Source organism: Meleagris gallopavo, chromosome 30 (genome assembly GCF_905368555.1).
Source record: "Meleagris gallopavo chromosome 30, MGAL_WU_HG_1.1, whole genome shotgun sequence".
Taxonomy (NCBI): domain Eukaryota; kingdom Metazoa; phylum Chordata; class Aves; order Galliformes; family Phasianidae; genus Meleagris; species Meleagris gallopavo.
The window spans coordinates 421,334-445,228 of record NC_139433.1 but is presented as its reverse complement, the minus strand read 5'-3'; the positions used below and the strand labels follow the sequence as shown (position 1 = coordinate 445,228).

The 23,895-nt window shown below is 48.7% G+C and overlaps 1 protein-coding gene across 8 annotated transcripts in view; it reads left to right on the top strand.

Annotated features, from left to right (window-relative positions):
• Positions 1–23,895, top strand: part of CTXN1 (cortexin 1) — an 89,798-nt gene that overhangs the window by 27,407 nt on the left and 38,496 nt on the right. For 2 of the 8 annotated variants that reach the window (XR_014880125.1, XR_014880124.1), the window contains exon 2: positions 15,318–15,428. Coding sequence is in view for 2 of the 8 variants with exons in the window: in XM_085211432.1 (XP_085067558.1) it covers positions 16,547–16,801 (255 nt within the window). In the remaining 6 variants the exon portion in view is untranslated. Of the gene's footprint in view, positions 1–8,312; positions 8,461–9,650; positions 10,280–10,834; positions 10,975–15,317; positions 15,429–16,366; positions 21,812–23,895 lie in introns of those variants that run through there. The other 6 variants (XR_014880121.1, XR_014880120.1, XM_085211432.1 and 3 more) reach the window with 6 other exon arrangements.

Here is a 23,895-nt window from a genome sequence, read left to right as displayed (position 1 = left end):
GTGCTGGAAGAGAATATTATATGTGATCTTATGTCCCTCCATACACAGTAAATTCCATGTTGTGCAGCACTGGATGGAATTTGAATCAGGGCATGACGTGGTGCATCTTCATCCCATCTTCCCATGGCCAGCCTGAGCCATTCTATGATTCTGTGATGTTTGTTCTTCAGAGTTCTTGCAGAATTTTCTTAGAAGAGAGCAATTCATAATTTCTGTCATTAAGCAAAATAATGTTTGCAGGAGCACATGCTGCTTTGCCTTAATCTAAAGGCAAGGACATCCATGGGGTGTAATTGATATGCCAAGTGGGAGCTGTCTCCAGACTCCTCCATTACCTTTAGCCAGCTAAGTTTATCCTGCAGCCAAGGGATACGTGCAGCACTGTTCAGGTTTACTGTTGCCTTGTGTCTCTGTCATTTAAATGCTCAGTTGGTGGGGAGCCCTTGAAACAAGTCACCTTGAAGGTGTAATTCATCTATATACCAGTAGATGTGTGAGCCATAGACCACCTGCAGCCATATCAGCAGTCAAGTCTAATGCTTGAATTTCCTGCCTAGTTCAGCTCAATGAATGGATGTAGTGAGGTATTTCTCCTGGCCATCCTCTGTTTTTACTCTGAAGGGGTGCATGGGTGACTTGTGCAGACTGTTGGTACTGGGGAAGCTGCGCATGTAGCCATTAAAACCATTCTTTGCCTACTCTGCCTGAAGGAGAGGTCTCCCTCACTGAACCCAGAGTTTGGATGTGCAACCACAGCATGGGGTCTGTTGCTCTGGTCAGGGAGCCTTGCAGATCTGCCTGGTCTCTGCTGGTAACATTTGCTGCCCCTGTTGCAGTAAGGCATGACTCCTATGCCTGGCATGGTTTTACGCTGCTCTGGGAACACTCCAAAGTTATCCAGTGAGGGTCTTCACTGCTGCTGCTCACACATGCTCTACCTCTGTGCTTTTGGGAAGCTGTAGGCACAGTTGCTGTAAATTGCTGCTCTTTGGCTCTTACTCAGTGCAAAAAGACCACATGATGTCCCAGAAACAACTTGCTCTAGTGGAGAGAGTCCCAGACAGGGAAGTCCTGTGTGGTTCATAACACCAGAGAGAGCATTCAACTAATGTAATTGTGTTTGCAGAAGCAATGCTTACCAATTTAAAGGAGATAAGATCAGCAGGAGCTCATTGACGTGCTGTGGTTTAACCCACAGCAGCTCAGCACCACACAGCCATTTGCTCACTCCACCCTCCCTGCAGGATAAGGCTGAGAATCAGGAAAAATGTAGAACTCATAGGTTGAGATAAAGGCTATTTATTAAAAGGAAAAGAGAAATAATAATATTTCTGAAGCAAATGATGCACAAGGTGATTGCTCACCACCTGCCCCCCAATGCCCAGCCAGTTCCTGTGCAGCAGTTCCCCCCCAACCAACTTTTCACTGTTATACAGGCTTTTCTCCATGCTGTCATATGGTATGGAACATCCCTTTGCATGCTGTAGGTCAGCTGTCCTGATTCTGTCCCCTTCCAGCTCCTCGTGTCTGCCCAGCTCTGTTGCTGATGGTACGAGGAGCTGGAAAGCTGAAAGAACCACAGCTCTGTGCAGCACTGCTCAGCAGCAATGGGAAATTCAGTATGTTACCAGCACTGCTTTTTTCCTTAAGTCAAAACAGTTGTACCAGACGCTGTGAAGGAAAAGAACTCTGAAATCGAGACAATATCCACTTCTTGTTCCATATCATTTATGTCACATTCAGGTCCCACACTTTCCCATACATTCCAATTCACTCCATATATACTATCACCTGTCCTGCTTTTTGTAGGTTGCTCTGAAAGTAATGCCTCCTATTTATTTCCATGGAAATTACGACAGACCCAAAGAACACAATAACACTTTGATAGAACAAATTCTCAGCTACAAAACACTGTTTCTCAACACAGTCACCACCATTAGCTGTGCATTTTCACCAGTGATCAACAAGAGCTTCAAGCTGCTCTCGTACAAATCTGCACCAGCAGAGGTGAACCACCGCTGTTGTCACCACTACTGAGATGCACCTCCCATCCCTCACATTGCTCACATTCACTGTTTGGTCTCCATAAATGTTCTGTAAGTGTTTATGAATGTCAGTGGGTGTCATTTGCTCCACACGGAGGAATTCAATTCCACACTGTTGCTTCATCCACACATTCACGTCAGATGCCATTTTGTCAGACTGCCTCTCTGCTGTCATCTGTCCCATGACAACAAAATGTAATGGGGTATTGGCAGGAAGGTTCAGCTTCTGCTGTCATCCCACCAACATTCACCTCTAACATTCCCTGTTGTTATCATAAAACAGGAGGTATTACTTCTGGAGCAGCCTTTGTACACACAGATACCATTCTCATAATCTAAGGCCATGTCTCTAAGTTGCCCATGGAGTTCATTTAGTAAAAGACTTTGGGCTCCATCTGCCATAACATTCCTTCATGGCAGGAGGGGTGATGCGCACTGTTACACTGCTGCACATTGAAGCCAGTTCTGATTTCATCACAATACATTCATCTTTAATCTGGGTAATACCCACTGTGGTACCACTGATACGGTGTACAGCAACACCAGTGGTGGTGACATGCATTATTATGTAGCAACTAACATCATACAATTCAAATTATCAGCTGTCCTCATCCAACACCAAATCATATTGAGGTACACAACCGACTTCCCCATCCTTCTGCATTACCCACCACGTGCACTCAGGTCCATGAGCAAAAGCCATCTCATGGATAATCTTGCTTTTGCCAGATGCAGGAATAACCCCGACTGTCCTAACCTATATGTTTTGCATGTGCACCACAGGGACATCATCTCCTACAGTACATAAGATTTTTGATTGATGGCAGATTCCCATGTGTCAACTAACCAGGTGGCTTTTGCTAACAGTGTGTCCCAGCGTTTGAATGTCCCAGCACCTGTTGCCCATCTATATGTTGCCTCTCTTCCTTGATGCCCTGAGTTGTCATGGGCATAATTCACCCTTACGTTAGTCCAAATTCCCCTGAGCCACTTCAGTCCTAGCAACCTGATCCACCTCCTGGTTGTTCTGATGTTGTACAATGGCCCAACTCTTGGATATGTGGCATTACATGAGTACTTGTACAAACAGCTTCTCTACCTTGGATCTTTCCACCACGCAGTGACCCAGATAGTTTTGTTTCAGTTGCTCTCCTTCCATTGCTGTAATCACTCTTGTGTTAAAAGTGCAAAAAACTTTGGCAGAAAATAAATGCCCTTACATCCTAGCTTGTCCTCAGATATCAGAGGGGTTGTGGGCAGCTGGGATTAGATTTTGAGAGATGTTGAATTCAGAACTACAAGCCTGGTCGGGTCCAATATACGATGTATCATGATTGTGGATTCACAAATAATGCACTCCCAAATTGTCTAGTCACACTGAATGTACTCTCATGATCACTCTTAAGGAATTTGGCCGCTCTCAATGTGAACTTACACAGCTAGGTAAATTAATAGTGCAGTTTATTAAAGCAGCAGGAATACAAGTTCTTTTGTCTGCAAAGTATGTGAAGTTAACCAAGAACACAAATAATACAGACGACTACAACTGTGTTAAATGGTTGGAACAAGTCTATAGAGAATTCTAGGTTTCCCAGGGAAGAACTTAGCATAACCTCGCTTGTGAATCTTACCAACAGGCATCCCTATGGGGGAGAAGTGGGGCTCAGCCTGTCAACTGATCCCAGAAGCCAGTGCTGTGCTGTTGACCAATCTGTGATGATATCTTTCCTCCCCTTCCTCCTCTTAAGCCATTTTTAACTATTTATTTTCTTTCTTTCAGATGGAGCTTTAGTGATTCCAATCAAACATACCTGCACTTTGTAAAGTTTATTTGGAGAATGCATTTTTGACAGAAAGATGGAATACTGCTGGCTCAGGGCTGGCTCTCTGTAACAAGAAGGATGTTTATCTGTTCTGTAGTACTATCAAGTTCCCACCTGCAATGTTATCACTGAACTTGGCTGCGTGTGTGTTTGCACTCCACTCCATCCTCAGTGTTATATCACTTACTTAGATTCAGCATATCAAGCTCCCCTGGCACTGCTAGCAATCTAAGGTTTGCTGGTCTTGTGTTGCTTAGAGAACTAACATGGAACAGATTATCCACTTCATTCCACCCTGGAGTTTTGCCTTCTCTCAAGAAGTGGACATCTCAATAGATCATCTCCAGTAGATATTCCATGTAATCTACCCCAAGGCTGTAGTCACTCAAAATTCAGTATTTAGAAGGAATTGGGGAGATCACATGCAGTTTTGTTATCAAGGTTAGAGCTCCCAGGCTGCTCTATATTTAAAGAATAAGATGACTCATAGTCATAGCATTTATAGAATCATAGAATTGTTAAGGTTGGAGAAGACCTCTAAGATCACCTAGTCCAACCACCAACCCATCACCAACATGTCCACTAAACCGTGTCCCAAAGTGCTCCATATACACATGTGCAGGATACCTCTCCAAGTAAAAGCAAACTGAGGCCTGCACTCAGCTGCCAGATGGATTGGGAAGATCACATTAGTGATGTCAGTTGTGGCATACCACTTGGCTGCCTTTGATTCCAGTTCATTTTGGCTAGTATGACAGACACAGGAGTGCTCAATGGAGGTGTGACTTCATTTGGGCCATGATAGCCCACTGTCAGCCTTCAATCTCTGCTGAAATTTTGCACTGGTCATATGGGACCATTGAAAGGTGAGTGAGTCTTGCTGATTACTCCTTGGTTCTCCAGCTGGCGAATCAGCTGATGGATGGAATCAGGGAGTCCTGGTTGGTGTGATATTGCCACCAGTGCATTGCTGTGGTAGTGATTGGCACCTGCTGTTCTTCTACCATTAGCAATCCCACAACAGATGGGGTCCTTTGAGAGACCAGGTAAGGCAGATATCTTCTTAATGTCCTCCATCTTCAGTGCAACACTGCCAGAATCAGGGCATATCTTTAAAAAAAATTCTGTCTGCTTTTTACGATTCCACACTTGTTCAGGGGTGAATTACAGACCCACTGGAGGTGATAATAGTGACAGTACTTGCCCATCTCCTCCCACACACCCTGCCATCCACAGCCTCGGGGGAGAGTTCTGGGTGGTATTTTTTAATTACTTCTTAACCAAAACTGGAAATACATGCAGAATACATAGCAATAGGATCATACTAGCTTGAGCATCCTAGGCATGCAAGAAAATTTCAGAAACTATTTTAATTTATTTGCATTGAAGAGTGTTCTTTTTAAGAGTTTCCACGATAAGGTTCCTGAAATGCAAAAGTTATGTCTATGCTGAGTGCAGATGTCAAATTAAATCCATGGTCAGTATAACATGAGTATCTGCTATAAACATAAGCTGGCAAAACTATAAATAAGCTTAGGCCAGCCCCCTAAGATGGTAAACCTGGAAGGAGTTAAGAAAAACAACCCTGAAAGCAAATAAAACCACATTGTGAAGAACAAGATCAGCATTGTGGCCAGCGGCTGTTGACCTGCTGTAACACAACAATTTTGTTTTAATGCGGTCTGGTCAGATATGCCTTTATCTCAACCCATTGAGCCCCACACTGGGCACCAAATGGACTGTTGTGGTGTAACCCATCAGCAGCTCAGCTCCACACTCCAGGACCAGCTGCTGTTGTGAATTTGGACATTGCTGGCACACCACCAGCTCTGGCCAGAGGTTGTGGTGTTCAGCCCTTAGGCAAGGATATGGCAAAGCTCCTTGGCTAATCACAGTGCATGAGGCACATGAAAACCATGGTTGTGGGGCCAATGGGGATATTGAATAGGGTTGGACTGAGTTGGCCTATGCTGGGATGGAATGAGGCATAATGGGAGTTGGGCAGGGATGGATTGAACAGAGCAGAGCCCCTCAACTCTGCCAGTGGCCACACATCAGCAAGGGGGTCCTGAGGCACACCTGTGTGAGCAGCTCCTCTGGCTTGCAGGTCATGCAGTTCCACAACCAGTGTCACCACAGATCATAAGGGGCTCCTATGACACTTTCATGAGTGCCTATGAGGAAGGATTTTAGGAATGATTCGTTCACATACTCCTGGCCAAAAGACTGATGACTAGCAAAGCAATATTAATATTGCAGGGAGGCCACTCGTGTGGCCCTTTGCTCCTGGCAATGTGTGGTCTCTGTGATGATTAAGTGTGAGAATGTTTTCTGCGAGCACTCTAAAAAACAAGCAAACACACACAACCACAAAATTGCATTTCAATTAGCAGCTGAGGAGGATTGCACAGGAAATACTGTGGTTATTTCCAGATATTTACAGTGAATTACTTTATTGCAGGAAGGGAATATGCTGCACTGTGCTGAAGGAGAACCATGGAGGATTTTGCTTTTATGATTTGGTGATTAATTTTTATAGAATGGATTTTTGCACTAGGGAAATTGTGAAATCATAATACGGAAGCAGTGTGGAGAAGGACTGCATCACCTCCCAGCAGCTACATGCAACTTGGGCTTCTAATCCATACTTATGGGTACCACTAACAGCCAGTAGAAGAACAGCAGCTTTTTATGTCCCTTTCTGAGCACATAAATGAGGAGGGATGAGTCACTTTTCATGAGGGCACATAGCAGTGGATGTCACCCCTGGTTTCCCTTCCATTAAGTCTCCTGCTTGAACATCTGCCTTTGTTCCCCTGCAGTCCCTGTAGGTCAGAGTTCTCTTCTTTCTTTCTTTTTTTTTTCATGAAGATTTTCATTCATGAGGATCTACATGTGCAATGCCCTGCTGTTCAGCAGATGACAGGAGCCACATATGGACATAGCAGTGACAAATTGTAGGAGAAACTGCATTCAGACGGATATCCTGCTTCCAGAACTTGACTGCCATTCTAACTCGTAGTGCCTGGGAATGGCCAAATCCTGCTTTCTGGGCTTGCTCAGACAGCTAAGTTCTGCCAAAAACTCAGGGATGCTGTTGGTCACGCTACGTGTATTTGTTTGCCAGGCACTCTTCACTTGTTGAGCTCCTGCCAACCCTGTTCCCATATCTTTCAGTTAGAGACTCAGAACAAGGACACACAGCCTTTGTCTGTGGATGACCATCAAAACTGGATGTGGATCATCTCCCCATGATCACTGCTGCAGTGGGTCTGCCAGTTATATTGATCACTCCTGTCCCTGACACTCTCCTTTTCCATTTAGTGTTAGTTCTTCCTCCAAATCATATTGCCCAGGCTTTGAGGCTCCTATCACCTTTCTCCATAAGAGAAAAGATTGCCATCGTTTGCTTGTACAGATCTGACACACAGAGGTGGGGAGGGCGTGCAGGTGGGAGGCAGCAGCAGGCAGAGCTGGTGGCACATACTCAGCCACAAGGTGTTTGTGCAGGACTGTTAGGCAGCGGGGCTGAGTGTGGCTTCTGGTTCAGGTCCAAGCACGTATTCACACTCCTGGACCTCTCCCAAACCTCGGCATATTTCCCTGTGAGCTGGGTGTGACACTGCCAGCCTGACAGCACTTTGCATCCCAAAGCTGCGAGGGTTGGCACCGAACTTGGATCACTCCTTGAGCCTGGAGTTAAAAGGTGCATATAGGGTTGTAGTGATATTTTGCAGTCCCAGATCCTTCACTCCTTAAACATCTTCATGGCCAGCTGTGCACCCAGCATCTCATACTTAAACTGCATCTTGGAGGTGCAGTTCCATGTGCTGGGTGCTGCACGAAGTCAGGCTTGGATTCATTGCAGGCATGGTAGGGGTGTGCCTACCAGCAGGAAGGCTGTGCTTGCTCCAGTCCATCAGCCTGCTGAGAGCAAAGCTGTGGCTCTGGGACAGACACAGGCACACAGGGATGTGTGCCCTCGATCAGCTTTGCAAGGGAGTTGTACAAAAGGAGGGTTGCATGGGAAAGGAAAGGCTGTCTGTTCTGCTGCTGTACAAAACCTTTCCATGCTGGGATCTGCTCCCTCCATGGGGACAGTGGTAAGGGTGGGAGTGCAAAGGCCTGTGCTAGACAGATCTGTAGCTGGGTAATTCAGATTGCTCCCAGTGCCTTGGACAGCCTTTTGGGAAGTGTGGGTGAGACATGTAGGTGCCTGGCAGACCCCTGTATGTGCTGCACTGGGAGAGCACGGGGCACCCAGGGGGACGCTGGGATTCAGGAGCTGGATCCCAGGGATGGCCAGGTGCAGCCCACAGTCCCCAGCCCCCAGCTCCATTTCCTCTTACAGTGTCGCTTTCCCAGGCAGGCAGCTCACAAAACTTCTCCCAGCTCCAATAGCTGTGCTCCACCTTTTATTATAATTGATTCTGCATCGCCATAGGAACCTGCTCCAGTGTGAGTGAAGAGCAGTTGCCTTCCCTGTGCACTCTCCAGGAGAGCGGCATCTGCTCCTTCCCTCGAGATGGCAAGTGCTGGAGCTGGGAATCGCTGTGGCTGAGTGGCTGGGCACCCCGACCCATGCAATCCAGGTACTGTCCATGCCCCAACCCCTCTCAAGTGTTCATGCTATATGGGGAGGACAGAGGGATTGCCGAGCCAGGAAGTGCAAAGGGGAGGGGGAAGTTGTTTCTATGCTTAGTTGTCAAGGATCTCTCACTGGTGATGGATTTGGGAGATGGGGTAGCTCTGCTCATCTGGTGTTGGGTCCAGTATGTCTTCTGATGGAAACTGTTGAGTCTAGATGGAGAGAGCAGGATGTTGGGCTTTTTGGCTATTATGGGTAACAGACAGACTTATTGTTGGCTTATCTTCTTATCGGGTAGCTTGGTTTGGTGGTGGTGGTGGGATTTCTGTGTGCTGGGATGATAGAAGGCACATGAAGGGAGTTCTGCAGAGCACTGTGCTTGGCTGAGCTTCCCATGCCCTGCTCCCAGGGCGACTAGGGACTGCAGTGTCTGGGAAGAATCATCTCTCCTTAGCTGAGGCTCTTGCCTGGAGGTTGCCTTCTGCTTGTCTGTCCTGTGTGATTAGAGCAGGCCATCTCTATGATGAAAACTGGATGGAGAAAGGGCAGAGTTGGGTGAGGGGCACTATGCCTAGCAATGTGCCAGGGGGGCTGACTCTTGGTATGGTTCAGACTCTATCACTGGGACAGGGTACATGATGCTGTGAACCTCAGAGCCCCAGAACTGCCCCTCCTCCCTCTAGGGGCAGGAGTGTCTCACCCTCAGTGTTTCGTGCTGCTGCCCTGGGCTGCAGGGCTGGGATGGAACCAAGGGGCAGTGGGAAGAAAAGGCCTGGGGTCCTCCTGCAGCCCAGGCAAAGGGCTGTGGGTACACCCCCTCAGCCCTGTTCCTTATGCCATAGGCAGATGGGCATTCCTCAGCCCCTGCCTTGGTGCCTCCCTGCACAGCCCATGGGGCAGAGGAGAGTCACAGAGAGCATCCCTCCCAGGGTCTCAACCTGTGTAGTCCATGACAGTCCTGCAGAACAGAAGTGTCATTCCTTCTGGAAGGTGCTCGAAGGCAACTGTTAAGAACAAGAGCGTGAGGGGACATCTGGGTCCATTGGTGCAGTTAGGGGATCCTGCTGAGACTTGGGGTCTTCCTTGGACCTTCACGGGACATGGGAGTTGAGCCAGGTGATGGAGAGGTGCTGGCAGGGCTGGTGGTGGAGGCCCTCCTGAAGGAAAACAAACTGCTGCCACTCATCCCTGCAGACTGCTTGTAAGGGACCCACAGCCCACTCCAGGGCACTGCTTTGGACCAGAAGCCTGTAATGCATATCTCCATGCCATGATCTGCAGCCCTGTGGGACGGATTCCACAGAGGATCGGGTGCTTGTTCCTGGAAACAGAGCCTACAAATTCTCTCTTCCTGAGGGGCAAAACTAGGCTGGAACAGGAGGAGATCCTGTGAGAGAGAGTTTCCTCCAGAGGAAAGGTGAGCACTGCAGAATGACAGCTGAATGCAGTCGTTTGGGAAGGAGTGAAGAGGGGATGCAGCTCCTCTTATCCTCTCCTTAAAGGGATCTCCAGCTGCCCCTAGCTATGCAGGCCCCGCTGTGGCAGCAGCTCTGTTGATCCTGGCAGCCGTGCAGCAACCCAGTGGCATGTGTTCATTCGTTACTGTGGGGAATCAGCAGCAACATTGACTGAAAAAGGCAATGCAAGCCCTGCCAAGAATTCTGCTGTGCAGTGAGGTTCCTATCGCAGTGCCAGAGGTGTGCCCAGCAGGGCTCTGGAGGAGAAGGGCCTGTGGGCCTGGAAGCACAGCTGTGGGGCAGCGGAGGGAGAGACAAAGTCCGGCAGTGCCGCAAGTAAAGCCTTTCCGTCTCTCTCTGGAGCTGGTAGGCCCTGCAGACTTCTTGCTTAAGCACTTTGCCCGCAGCCCTCACAAGGGTGCTTGCTTCCCTGTCTCCCTGGCAATCGCGTTTGCTCTCCGGTTGCAATAGGTGGCTGTGTGCCACGCACGGCAATGGGATGAATATTAACATGTGGAGCTGGGTCCTGTGAGACCCCTGGCTCCTGCAGAGCAGCAGAGTACTCCCAGCTCTGAGCAGAGGATGTATGTGGTATTGCTCCCCTGTCCTGCTCATTTTGCATACCAATTCCTCCTTGAACACTGGGTATCTGGGATATTCCTCCAGCTTGCCTTGCATAGGTTTGTATGGGGAGCAACAGTGGATCAATGCTTTGAAACGCAGGGTTGCTTTGGCAGCATCCTAATGAATTTGATGCCGTTCGTTGCATGCAGACATTTTGTTTGCTCTCTTCATGTGGATTTGAGCATTTTAGCCTCCTCCATCAAAACTAGTTCTGCTTTCTCTGCTTAAGACATTACTCACATTTATTGCCATCATATAATTGTAAATGTCTCTTGTTGTAAGACAGGACTAAGAAAGTTGTGTTTATTTAAAAGCGTGCGAACAAAGTCCCTCCCTGGCTGTTGGACTGCATCCATGACACAGTGCAATTAAACCCCGCTTCACTCATAATAGTGCTCATCTTCCAGTTCCATTCTTGGAATAGGTCAGCACTTCAGGTACAATTCTGCTTCATTGTGTCAATCATGTGGGTCTTTTTTCAATTCCTGCCTCTAAAATGCTTTGCAGGGCTGGGTGTTTCTTGATATTAACTACAGTGTTGAAAAGCTGTCTTCATCTCCCAGCACCCTAAGACAAGGGTTGTTAGTGCCTTGGTGAGCTGCCTCAGGCCCTGACTCCACAGCTGGGTTCCCTTCCCACTGATTCCTTTTGTGCTTTCCCTGCTAGCTCTTGCTCTTGTCTTTTGGTCAAAAACCTGCAAGAACTGGGAGGGTGGAATAAGCTGATGCTAGTGGAACTGCTTGAGGGCAGTGCAGTCAGCAGGCTATCATGCCATCCCTCTGCCACTGCCACTCATGGGATCAGTCTCCATTTGGAGGTGTCTCCAGTTTGAAGGGTGAGCCCTCCACACCAGATGGCATCCTGCATTGTAAACACTGCTCTGTGCCTCTTTTTAAGGTTAATATTTCATTAGATATTTGTCATTTGCCAAATTAACATTCAATTTGTGTTTTGTACCTGTAAAAATATCCCCATAGTGTTGCTAAATAGCTGACAGCTCTCTTCCTTTGTGAATTCTCTCCCTATTTAGTAATTTCCTTGCTCAGGCATTCTTTTTAGTTACTAAGGGAACATGAATCTTAATAAAACTCAATCACATATTCCTTAAATAACAGCTGCCTTCATTTAACTATCTTACCAGCATTTTCTTGGGAAATTAAGATCTGATTCTTCACATGTAATAAAAAAGCAACACATTCTGAATGCGAGAGAAATACTTTAATACAGGGTTACTATTTGGCAGAAAACCTTGTATTTTCTCCTGCATATGCATGTTTCTCTCTGCATTTTTTATATCAGTTACAAATCAGTTGGGCACCTCCAGACACATGATTTGTGCTTGAGTTGATTATATTGCAGCAGGACCTGTTCTCAGCATCGCTGGTACCAAGGATTATGAATTGGAATTCTCCTAACCCAGATGTGTCCGTGGGAAGCATGAATCTCCACTGAAGTCTCTGGTGGAGGGCTGCAGCTGGTGGAAGTCACTTGGCCAGCCGTGGCTTCTTGGCAGCCACAAAGCAGGGATGCTCTGCCATGTTAATGCAAGACATGGCGTTAGGGCTCTTGGTGCAGGTTGGACTCTGAGAAGCTGTCTTTGTGCAATCACAGATGACCAGATCAAAGAAGGCCCCAGTTATCCCAGCACTGAGCTGGAATAGATAGTTAGCACTTGGGAAGAGCTCTCTGCAGGGATTATTGCAATTTTCAGCCCCAGGCCACATGCAGTATAATTTCTGGAAGAATAATTGGCAGAGGGAGAGAAGGAGCCTGTGATAAGGAGCCTGGTTGCTTTTGTTTATTTGATCTCTGAGCTATTTTCACTAAGGTCTGAATTCTGACAGCTGTGGCCAAAAATTTCTGTGCGTATTCAGAAAGTCACTGTGCTATGTGTGGAAGTTATAGGATTATGTTACTGAATGTCTCCTGTGGAACAGCAGCTGGTTCCCACCTACACATTTTAGCTTTGCTCTCTGTTCAGCTCTATGAAATTGAATTACAAAAAGGTCCATGAACATCTCTAGGCCCTGACACACTAGCTTGGGATCTTCAGAAACTGTTGGAAGGTCACTTAATATTAGAGTCACAGAATTGAAAGGGTTGAAAAGGACCTCTAGAGATCGAGTCCAATCCCCCTGCTAAAGCAAGTTTCCTTCAATAGGTCACACAGGCTGGTGTTCAGACGGGTCTTGAATGTCTCCATAGAAGGAGACTCCACAACCTCCTCCTGTGCTCTGTCACTCTGACAATAAAGAAGTTCTTCCTTGTGTTACCATGGAGTTTCCCGTGTTCTGGGTTCTTCCTGTTGCCCATTGTTCTATTGCTGTTCGCCATCAAAAGGAGTCCGCCTCCATCGACTTGACTCACACACTTCAGATAAACAGTGATGAGATCCCCCCTCAGCTTTTCTCTTCTTCAGGCTGATCATTCCCACGGCTCTCAGCCTTTCCTCATGGAGAAGATGCTCCAGGCTCTGAATCATCTTTGCAGCCCCTCTGATTGGGTCACGTGGAACCATCATCTTCTCCTGTGCTCACCCTGTGTCTGACCACCATCTTTGCATGGGAACAATATCAGACCAATCTGAAGAGCTTCCAGGCATAGAAGTCAGCTCACTTTGAGGCCCTAGGGATGCTTTATTTCCAATGCTGTCCTCATCTTCATGGTTCACATCCATCTCTGGACTACTGACCTCTCCTTGCAGAGTGTGAGGAGCCAAGTTCTGCAAGGCTGTGCTCTGAGGCTGGCCATTCTCTACTGACAGGGAAATGTGCTTCCTGCTCAGCTGGAAAACTCCCCAGCTCAGTTCATTCACTCTCATCCTTCTGCCCTCCTGATGCAGTACTCATGCCATGGGAATCCACAGCATGAGCAAGGGAGAGTCAGAGGCTTGCCAGTGTAGGCCTGAGGGAACCTAACTGACTGCCTGGGCAGCTGCTACCAGGGAAGGCAGGAACTGACAGAGAAATCTAATATTTGCAATTTGTACTCATTAAAGATCAGATGATATATTTGTCAAAATCCCTGACAGAGAAGGTACGAGAAGTGCTCCTCTCTGCCCATGGCACTGCTTGGCTGAGCAGTCCTGGTCTTCCTACATAGACCTGCCAGCAGATAGTTGGGTCCTGAGCCAGCACTATTTCCCAAGATCAGGGTATATATCTGTATTTCAAAGGTACTTTTTGTGAGAGCACTATGGACCAGAACCTGCCAGGGCCGCGTGTGCCTTTGCCCAATCAGTCATTCCTGTATTTAGTGATGGAGACCAGTCACTGGAGATAATGATCCTATGTGCTGTCCTTGAGAGGTAGCTCATGAGAGCTGGTGCCTTCCTGAAGTGCTAAAAGGTTGTATCTGGCAGACCCACAGGCTCCACATTGCTTGAGCTGGGCTCTCCAGCATTCCATGCTTGGTTGAGAATATATGGGAGGTGGGTGTAAACCTCAGCATGATGAGCACTTCACAATCCAAGGGACTTCTGAATGGAGTCATCCTAGGGGTGACAAACATCCTCTCACTGGGGCACTGGATATAAGTAGTTTCCCTTTGGAGATGTGCAGTGGGTGTTTCCCTGCAGTAATGTAGCTGACAAATGAGAGTGAAGATACTACTCACCCTGAAAGGACATATGAAGCCTTAACATGTAATTGGGAAGCTGGTGTTAGTGGAAGTGTCGAGAAAGCTGTTTTGGAGTGGTCGGTATTTGGGTTTTAGAGATACCTTGGCCAAGTATTGGCAAAGATGCCAGCTCAGGGCTCATCATCCCTATAGAGAGGCGTGATTTTGGTGGTGCTTTGTGCCAGTGGAAGAACTGGGCTGTACTGCACAGTGCTGTAGAGATGCCTATCAAGAGAACATTCCACGTCTGGCCTAGACACAAAAGATATTCTGGGAAGGGAGAGTACCAAATAAATGGGATGAAAAGAGACCAGAGAGCAGTTGTGATCAGCTCTGTTCAGGTCTGTGCCCACAGCCATTCAGCCTCTTCGCTATCAAATCTTGCTTTTGCCTGTTTAGGCTTCTCAAGCAAGGACAGAGGGAAGGGGATTTGTCTATTAAGTGCCTCCCACCCCCTGATCACAAACTGTGCTGGACTGAAAAGTGTAGCATGTGAGGATCAGCCAATCTCCAACAAGTGGCAGATCACTTCTGCTGCGGGAAGTTGTGACAGATATCAGATCATCCTTCTGCAGCCATCACCATTTCCATTCATAGTGTACTCAGAAACAGGAGTAGCTTACCTCTATACAGATCACAGGGCACTGGGTCACTGTCTTGCAACTGAGTCCTGGGACTCAGGAAGATGGACAGAGAGCACACCCCTCTTTCTCACCTTGCTGCTGCTGTTGCCCTTTATTTTTCTGTTTTTGTGATACGGAATTATTTTTAAAGCCTGCAAGCACTGTACCTTGTGGTGTCCCAGGAGGTGCAGATAAAGGAAAGAGAGCAGGTGTTCAGCATGAGTCAGAGCCATGTCAAATATTCCGTGGTCCATAGCTGGCTGCCTTTTCCCACTGATAGTTGCTCCCAGTATTGCTGCCTGGAGGGCAGGAGCATGCTTGGCTGGATGTCTCCTAGTGGGACCTTTTGCTGCAGTCTCTAAAACACTAAGAGCACTCAGGCTCCAGGATGGAGCAAGGGGACATTGGTAAAGATGTTCTCCTACCCAGGAGCTGGTTAAGAGACACTGAGAACTCACAGCATTTGCTAAATCAGGAATGTCTTTGTTGCTTTGTTCTTTTAACTTCTGTAAATTTGTCTTTCTGCTTTTCATCCCCAGCCCAAGAAAGCTGGATCCTGGAGATCTCTGCTCAGTGATGTGGCTGTTGGGAGGCAGTCTTCTGCTTTTCCTGCAACAGCAATGCTAGTGCACCCACACAGCTGGAGTGAGGTAGGTGCTCTTCTTCTCCTCCAGGACTCAGCCCCTTCTAGGCCTGTTCCAAAACTGAAGGCAGTCATTAGCTCAAGAGACACACAGCAGCTGAAAACATCATCCTTGGTGAGAATGGGCAAAGTCTGAGCTTGTGCCCATCTTGGGAAATTGTCAAGACCAGACAGGCAAAGTCCTGAGAAACCTGCTCAGATTGACAGCTAAGGTCCTCAGTCTCATTTTCCTGTGATTCAGAGCAAGTGGTCCCAAGTGGTCCTGCAGCACTGTGCTTGGCTGGCAGACAGCCTCTCCAAAGGGTTGCTGGGGATTTATGTAGAGAGGCAAGCCAGTACTAGCAGACTAAGTCGCCATGCACCCCATTCCTTTGTGTCCCTGCTGGGTGGCATCATTGTGGCAGTGCTTCCTGAGCTTGCCAGAAAACCATGGACCCACTTGTGAACCTGTGCCTTTGAGCTGATAAGGGAGATTTCCTTTTGAAACATCCGCACTTTCTACAAAGCACCTCATCCCTACATTTACTCCTCCTCCCCTGTTGGCTTTCTCACTTCTTCAGCTGCCAAAAGTAAAAAAAAAACAACCCTCTGATTCTTAAATTGATTAAAGCAAAAATGACTCCTGGTGAATGCTGACAGTTTAGAAGCCGGATTTAAAATAATAACAATTAAGAAAAGTTTCAAGCTGAGAGTATTACTTTTCAATTAACAAATACTCTTCCCACGTTTCCTGCCTGAAAATACGTACCAAATTCAGCCTCTGGCCATAAATATCACTGTCCCCAGGCTTTTCTCTCAGATAACTGACTGCAAGCATATAACTGCAATTCTGGCAACAGAGACTCTTCCCTGCCCTCTCCCGTCTCTAATTATTTAGCAGCTAAGGTGCTCTTTAGCTGAAGCCCGTGGCCAATTCCTCCTCTCTCTCCATCTCTGCTTTTCCAGCTCTTGGTCTGCACAGGAGAGAATCCTGAGCTTCTTGGCTCAGCTTAGCAGTGCTGGTGGCTATGGAGTGACCGGTACAGGTGGTGTTCCAGGTGCACAGCAGGAGGCTGGAGCTGGCTGCCCAAGCCCCGATGCTCCCTGTCCTCGTGCTCTTTGCAGCTCGTGTGCCTCACCTCTGCCATGAATGATGCATCGACGATGGATTATGAACTGCTGTCCCCGTCCTTGGTTGAGCACCCGGCCAGCACTGCGGGCATGGATGCCGAGCAGAAAACCGTCTTTGCCTTTGTCATCTTCCTCCTCGTCTTCTTGGTGATGCTGATGGTGCGCTGCTTTCGCATCCTGCTGGACCCCTACAGCCGCATGCCTGCCTCCTCCTGGACTGACCACAAGGAGGGGTTGGAGAGGGGCCAGTTTGACTACGCCTTGGTGTAGAGGGCAGGGATGGGGCGAGCCTGGGTGCTCCGAGTGCCTCCCACCCCAGCTGGCCCCGGCCCCGGCCCCCCCTTCCTCTGTGGTGTTGCCCCGGGCCAGCAGGGATGCCGTGGGCAGGGAGGCGAGGTCGGGCTCTTGTCTGGGGTGGGTTTTCTAGGGGTTTCTCTCTTTTCTAAGCACTTTTCAGTTCTCTTCGCAGCCTGCAGCACTCTCGGCAAGACGCATCGGAGGGGTGACGTGACTCCCCACGGGTCTCGCTGCCCACCGTGCCCCGGGGCAGTGCTGCGTGCCGCAGAGAGGGGCAGGAGGCAGCGGGGCGGGGCATGGCAGGACCTGCCCTCGGCCACGGCCCCCACGGCTCCTGGTCTGGGCAGCTCTGCCCTGCACCAGGCCAGGCGTTGGACCCCCCCTCCTCCTGCCTTCCGCATCACCTCTATCTGTGTCCTCCGGGGAGTGCTGACCGTGGCCCAGTGTGTGTGTGTGTGTGTGTGTGTTTCCCTGTAGCTGAGCTTTGTCTGTGAGGAGGTTTATAGGCACCTCACCCAAGTGTTGGCTTTGTTCCTCTCTGTGTGGCAGCCTCAAAGTGCTCCCCACAAGTAAGGGGGAGATGGAAACCCCACGTGCAGCGCCCTTCTGCCCTCCAGCCCTGCAGCCCACTCTGTGCTTTACACCATCATGACTGCTCCCTGCCAAAGTGGTGGAAATGGTCTGAGCAAGATGCAGTCATGCAGCCACTTGCAAACCTGCGTGGGAGCCCTGCGGGGATCCCTGCAGGGATCTAAAATCCCCACGCAGCACCTGGGAGGTGGCTCTCATCCAGCCCAGGCCTGGCAGTACCCAGCAGTGCCTCGCTCTGCACATCGCTGCTCCAGCAGGACCTGGGCAGCCTGGGTGTGCTCGTGCATCTGCCTAGCAGAAGGGCTGTGTAAGTGAGGGAACTATGGCTGTCCCCATAGCGGGGGAACCTGACTGTGGGAACCGTGCCTCTTAAGTAGGGGTGCTGCAGCTGGCCGCAAGGCTAGCTGGCAAAAGCTGTGGTGGGGTATGGCTGTGGGCTGGCAAGTTGTGTGCTATGGGATCTGAGGGGAGAACTTCCTCCTGCTCCACGGAAATAAAGCTGCACTGTGCTAACCCCACACAGCTTTTCCTCTGCTCTGTGATGCGTCCCATCGGGCACTGGGGTGTGTGGGTGCATGTCAGTCATTGCTGGGAGTCATATGAGCACTGGCACAGGGGAAGTGCAAGGGCTAACTGCTGGGTAATGCAAAGAAGCAAAGGCTCAAGGGCTGCTTAGGGCACTACATAACACCTTGCTCTGATAGGAAAGTCCTTCAGGGTCTTCTCTCTTGGAGGTGGCCAGACAGAGGTACTAGGAGTATGGGATCACATAGACAGCAAAGAAACAGGACACTGGTACCCAGCTCCTGTGAGCCTGCTTCTGCACCTTCCTTGACAACACTGGATGCATGGCCAAGAACCTACATCACAGAATGTACTGCAAAAAACATTCACTGCACAGTCCACACAGTCCCTGTGTTGTGTGACCTCTGCTCAGCACAATCACTATTCAGCAAAACTGCCACAAAGCAGCAAAAGTGGGGCTGCTCCACAAAGGTGCATGAGCTGGGAAACGAGTGAGCACAGCACAACAGAGGCAGTGCCTTTCCTGGTGCAGCCTCACAGCACCAGGTGAGGGGGGCAGGACAGGACTGGTGGCAGTTGGATGTTGCACTGACAGTCTCAAACAAGGTGAGGTGCAAAAACCATCCAAAGAAACGAGTCAGGAGGAACAGAAGGACACAAAGACAAGACTAGAGATAAAGCTACAGCACTGTGGTTCAAGGTACAGGCAGCAGATAGGGCTGCAGACAGGGCAGAAGAGAAGTGTACCTTTGAATATACCTCTGGTAGAGAATGAAAGCCCAGTGCATCCAGCACTCAGAACATTCTCTCAACGGCCCAACAACTCATTGTGCAGCACAATCCAAACAGTGCCCAGCAGAACTGCCATGCAGAGTGCCTACTTGCTGCACAGCACACAAGCTCAGGCACAATTCCACTCCCTTAGGCTCGTTTTCTGGAGCGAATTGTTTTCCCATCCAAGCCTTAAGCCATCTTGCACCATACAAACCATGAGGTATGATACAGCATTTCTAACTGATGTGGTTTAACCCAGCAGCAGCTCGGCATCACACGGCTGCTCATTCACTCCCCTCCTTAGTGGGATGTGGGAGAGAACTGAAAACAAAATAGAACCTGTGGGTTGATTTAAAAACTATTTACTAAGACAGAAAAGGAAAATGTAAACAAGAATAAGATAATAACTATATATATATATATGTATATATTCACAATGCAATCACTCGCTGCTTACTGACTGATGCCCAGCACCCCCCCCAAGCAGTTGCCCCCTGGCCAGCTCCCCACAGCTCCCAGCAGGATTGAGATCTGCACACAGGCACCAGCCCATCCCCATGTCTGTGCACCCAATGGCTGCATACTGGGCCCCCAGTTCTGCCTGGGCTGGTGGTATGCATGGGACATACATGGAGGATGGGGAAGTGGCACATGGTGGCCATGGGAGCAATGAGCCTTGCAGCACAGTGTGATCCCCAGGCCATCCCTAGCCCTGCAGGGCAGCTGAGGGGACCCAGGCTGTACATGAAGGTGGTCGAGCTGCCTGTGCAGGTTGGGTGGCTGCGATGTAAAGACCTGAAGTGACTGTTAGTGCAGGTTTGAGAAAATGGACAAAAAACTCTGATGAGTGTGCATCACATTGTAGAAGCAGTGCACTCTGTCCTGGAAAGAGTGAAGGATGGAGAACATCATGAGTGGGACCATGGTCACCAACTGCTACTGGAAGCATCACCACATTGTTTAACTGATACGCATCACTCTCTGCCTTAATTTGATAATTACCATGGATGTTAGATTTTGGAATATGGGGGAACACTAAGCTCATCTTCATACTCACAAGATATATATGCATTTGATGTGACTGATAATTCTCACAAGACACTCCTCATTCCTTCTGAATATCATTGACTACAATCACAGGGTAGAATATGTGGGATAATTGCTTAAGGTGTAGCACTCTTCACTGGAAATTAAGGTATGGGTCATTCACAGGTGTACAAGAGCAGAGTGCAGTCTCTATGCCATTAAACTGCACAGAAGGTAGAGTGGAGCAGAGCTCCACAGCCAAGTTCTGTAACCCACAGTAGTTCCCTAAGTAGCTCAAGGTGTCGATAGCATCAGGAGAACTGATGTACTGACTTCAAGAACAGTGCTAGGATGGGGACTTTGTGTTGCTAAACTACTTCCCCAAGTCTGTCATCTTTTTGACAAAAAGCTGTCCTTGGGTGAACTTTGCTCATTATACACTTATTATAATACCAAAACACACCTCCATCCCAAAGGCTGCCTGCCTCCAAGGCGTGACCACCCCTCACTGAGCATAAGCCCTGAAGGTGTTTATGGCCAGGTTGGATGGGAACTCTGGTCATTCTGATTTGGTGGTTGGAAAGCAGCCCAAGGCAGGGGTGTTGGATCTCAGTGATCTTTTAGATTCCTTCCAACCCAAGCCATTCTATGATTCTATGATAAAAGTGGGTCAAGAAGGAGGGAAGATTAAGAAAGATCCCATTGCAGACAGGTCAGACATGGCCCATCTCTCACCTCTGCGATCTGTCAGTGGGCTGAGCCTCTCCTCCCCCCATAGGGACTCACCTTGGGTAAGGTTTGCACACTTGGCTATGCTGAGTGCTTCCCTAGGAAACTTAGTAATCTCTATGGAGTTGTTTTATACCTTAGGATGCTGGTGGTCAGGCTGTATTACACTTATTTCTTTGCAGATGCTTTGTATTATTCTTGGTTAACCTCACACACTTTGCAGACAATGCATTCTTCACTGGTAATCCAAAAGAACCTGTCTTCCATTGCTAGTAAACTAAACTGTTCACTAAGCCAGCCATGTAAGTTTTGATTGGACATGACCAAAATTCCTTCAGTGCTCTGGCTGTGTGCGTGCATGCAGATGCCCTGTGTTCCCCTTCACTCCAGCACAGCATTTAGTGCTGCTTATCCTATGCAAGTTTCCTTTTGGCTTCGTTTCCTGACCAGTCATTATGTCTTTATGTCGGCTGCTTCCATCACCATTAGCTTCATCCAGAGAATAGCAGGGACTCTGCTGTGCCCCACACTCACCCCACTCCCAGAGCCATGCTGGTTGCTGGCAGCACTACGGGTCTTTTGGAGCTGCAATGCTTCTTTCATGGTTCACCAAAATCAGGCTCACGGCTGCAGTGTGAGGCTGTGCAAAGAACCAGGGGACAGGGGCTGGAGGAGGTTGGGGTGAAGACCTCAGTGGAGCTCCATGGAGTGGGCTGGAGGCATTTCAGGGCCTGGGGCTGGAGGAGAACCTGCTGCATGGATCCTACCCACAAGAAGGGCCCTTATTCCCTGTTTCCAAAGCTCACCCACGCTGCCAGGGTCCTCTTCCCTGCTCTGCAGCCTGCTGGCGTTGTGCTGTTGCCCAGGCTTTTAGTACAGCTGCAGCAGGCAGGAGGGGGCCCTGCTGGGGGCCAAGGGCTCCAAGGACATCGCTGTTCCCATGGGGGCAGCGGGGGGCTGAGTGCTGAGCATTCCCAGCCATGCTCCTCTCCTTGCAGCCTCACAGAACGTTGGCAGGGTCACTGCCATGGATGAGGCCACAAGCAGGGGGTGTCCCACAGCCCCTCCTGGTGTAACCTGGGGGTTGGGAGGCCTTGTCCTCATTCTCTGCAGCTGCTCCACAGCCCAGCACTTACAGCACAGAGGCGCTGCTACCCAGCACTGGTTGGTGCAGCAGCCCATCTCCACCCCCTCACGTCCATCAGTAACGTTTTTTCTTCACTTGTGTGTTGGTTTGGAGGTTGGCACACGCACAGTGCTACGTAGTGGGATTGCAATTCCAACTAGATGAGAACAGAATGTTTGAAGTTTCATAAATAAAACACACAATCATCTTGATGTCTGTCAAATTACTCATTTACTTGAATGACTTGAACAGCAATGTCTGCACTGCCCCCCTTCATGTGGGCAGAGCTTTAATGCAAGCCTGCTGAAGCTTGCTGATTCAGTAACCAACTGAAGCCTTGTAAACATTCAGCCTTAACAACAGTCACCTCTTCTGTCTTCAATCATCAGCTCTCCTTGCCTCTAGCAGCAACCCAACTGTACTATCTGTCCATCTGCTTCTGGCTATTTTCAGAGAGGTCAAAGGTGTCGATTTAGTGACTCAGATCTTCATCCTGAGAAGCAGGTAAGACACCTCATTCTGGGGGCCTGTGACAAACATGTTTCATTGATAAGGGTAAGAGAATGTGAATCATTGGTGGAAGAACATTTTTTTCTGGTTATGCCCTGATCTGGGCAAATATGTTTTTAAAGCAGGGAAAAACACAGTGTGGGAAGAAGCTGCTAGTCCTCTTCAGTCCGATGGGCAATGATGCTAGTTTTATTTCTTTTAAATATATGCTTTCAGCAAAGAGATGCTGTGACAAAGTTCATCCAAAACTTCAGACTCCTGAATTCTCCAGACCTGCAGAAATTTGCACTGTCTCTCATGATGAATGGATTGCCATCTGTTCTGAAAGGAGATCCTGAAAGTGTCAGCCACAGCGGAGCACTAATTGAGATGGCTGTTCACACTACAGCTCTCTTGCTGTGCAGGCAGAACCCCATCCTGCAGCCCCTGAGGAATGTGGCATTCTCGCCATGCACCATGGAGTTAAAGCGATGTAACTCAGATAGTAGTTCAGCACACTGATGACTCTTCCATGCATCTGCTGCGTCCTCTATGATGTAACCTCAACACCAGAAGACACCAGCTCATTGTTTTAGTTGTAAATTACTGACTGTGAGTATTTCAGTGCTGTTGGGATTAATTAGCACAGCACCAAGCTTTGGACTAGTACCTTTTCCAAGTAATTCTGTCCACTGTGCAATATCAGACAGATATTTGACTGAGCAAGTCACTTGGCTGATCACAGTGTGGAAACCTGTGTGTTCCAGAGGATGGAGCCATAGGCTGTCAAGAAGGATGCTGTTTTGCTTCTTCTGGCCACCAAGACGTAAGGAAATATCTGGTGCACACCAGGGACATGGAGTCATTCCAAGAGGAATCCAGTTCAGGATGTCTAGAGAGTCCTGCAAGTCCTGACAATACTAACAGTTTTAAGAGTAGAATTTGAAATACACGTGACTCACAGTCTTTGTTTGCATGTCCTCTGCTCTGAGATGTCCTCATTCCCCATTGTAGAATCATAGAATGGTTTAGGATAGAGGGGAACTTAGGTCATCTAGTTCCAACCCAGATGCCATGGGCAGGGTTCCCAGCCACCAGATCAGGCTGCCCAGGATCACATCCAACCTGGCCTTGGATGCATTCAGAGATGAGGCATTCATGGTTTCTTTGTGCAACCTGTTCTAGCACCTCTGCACCTTTTGAGTAAAAGATTTCTTCCTAACATCTAACATGAATCTTCTAAAGAGTTAAAAGTGTAAAGCCATTCCCCATTGTCCTATCACTATCAGATCATGTAAAAAGTCAATCTGCCTCCTGCTTGGCAGCTGCCTTCAAGAGCTGGAAGGCTGCAATGAGGACTCCCCAGAGCCTTCTCTTTTCCAAGCTAAACAAGACCAACTCCTCAACATGCCTTCTTAGGTGAGGTGCTCCACCCTTTGGATCATCTTTGTGGCCCTCCTCTGGACACCCTCCAACCGTTCCACACCCCTCCTGTACCAGGGATCCCAGGCTTGGGTGCAGTACTCCGGATGGGGCCTCAAAAGGGCACAGTAGAGGGGGACAATCACCGCCCTGCCCTGCTGAATGCTTTTCTCAGGCCTTTCGGGCTGCAGGCACTCATCTCCAGCTTTTCATCAATCTGGACCCTCAAGTCCTTCTCCAACGGCTATTTTTAATGAGTTCTTCTCCAAGTTGGCACACATATCTGGGGTTGCATCAAGCCCAATGCAACATCTTGCATTTGGCCTCATTAAACCTCATTAGGTTCTCTTGTGCCCACTATTCAAGCTACTCCAGGTCCCTCTGG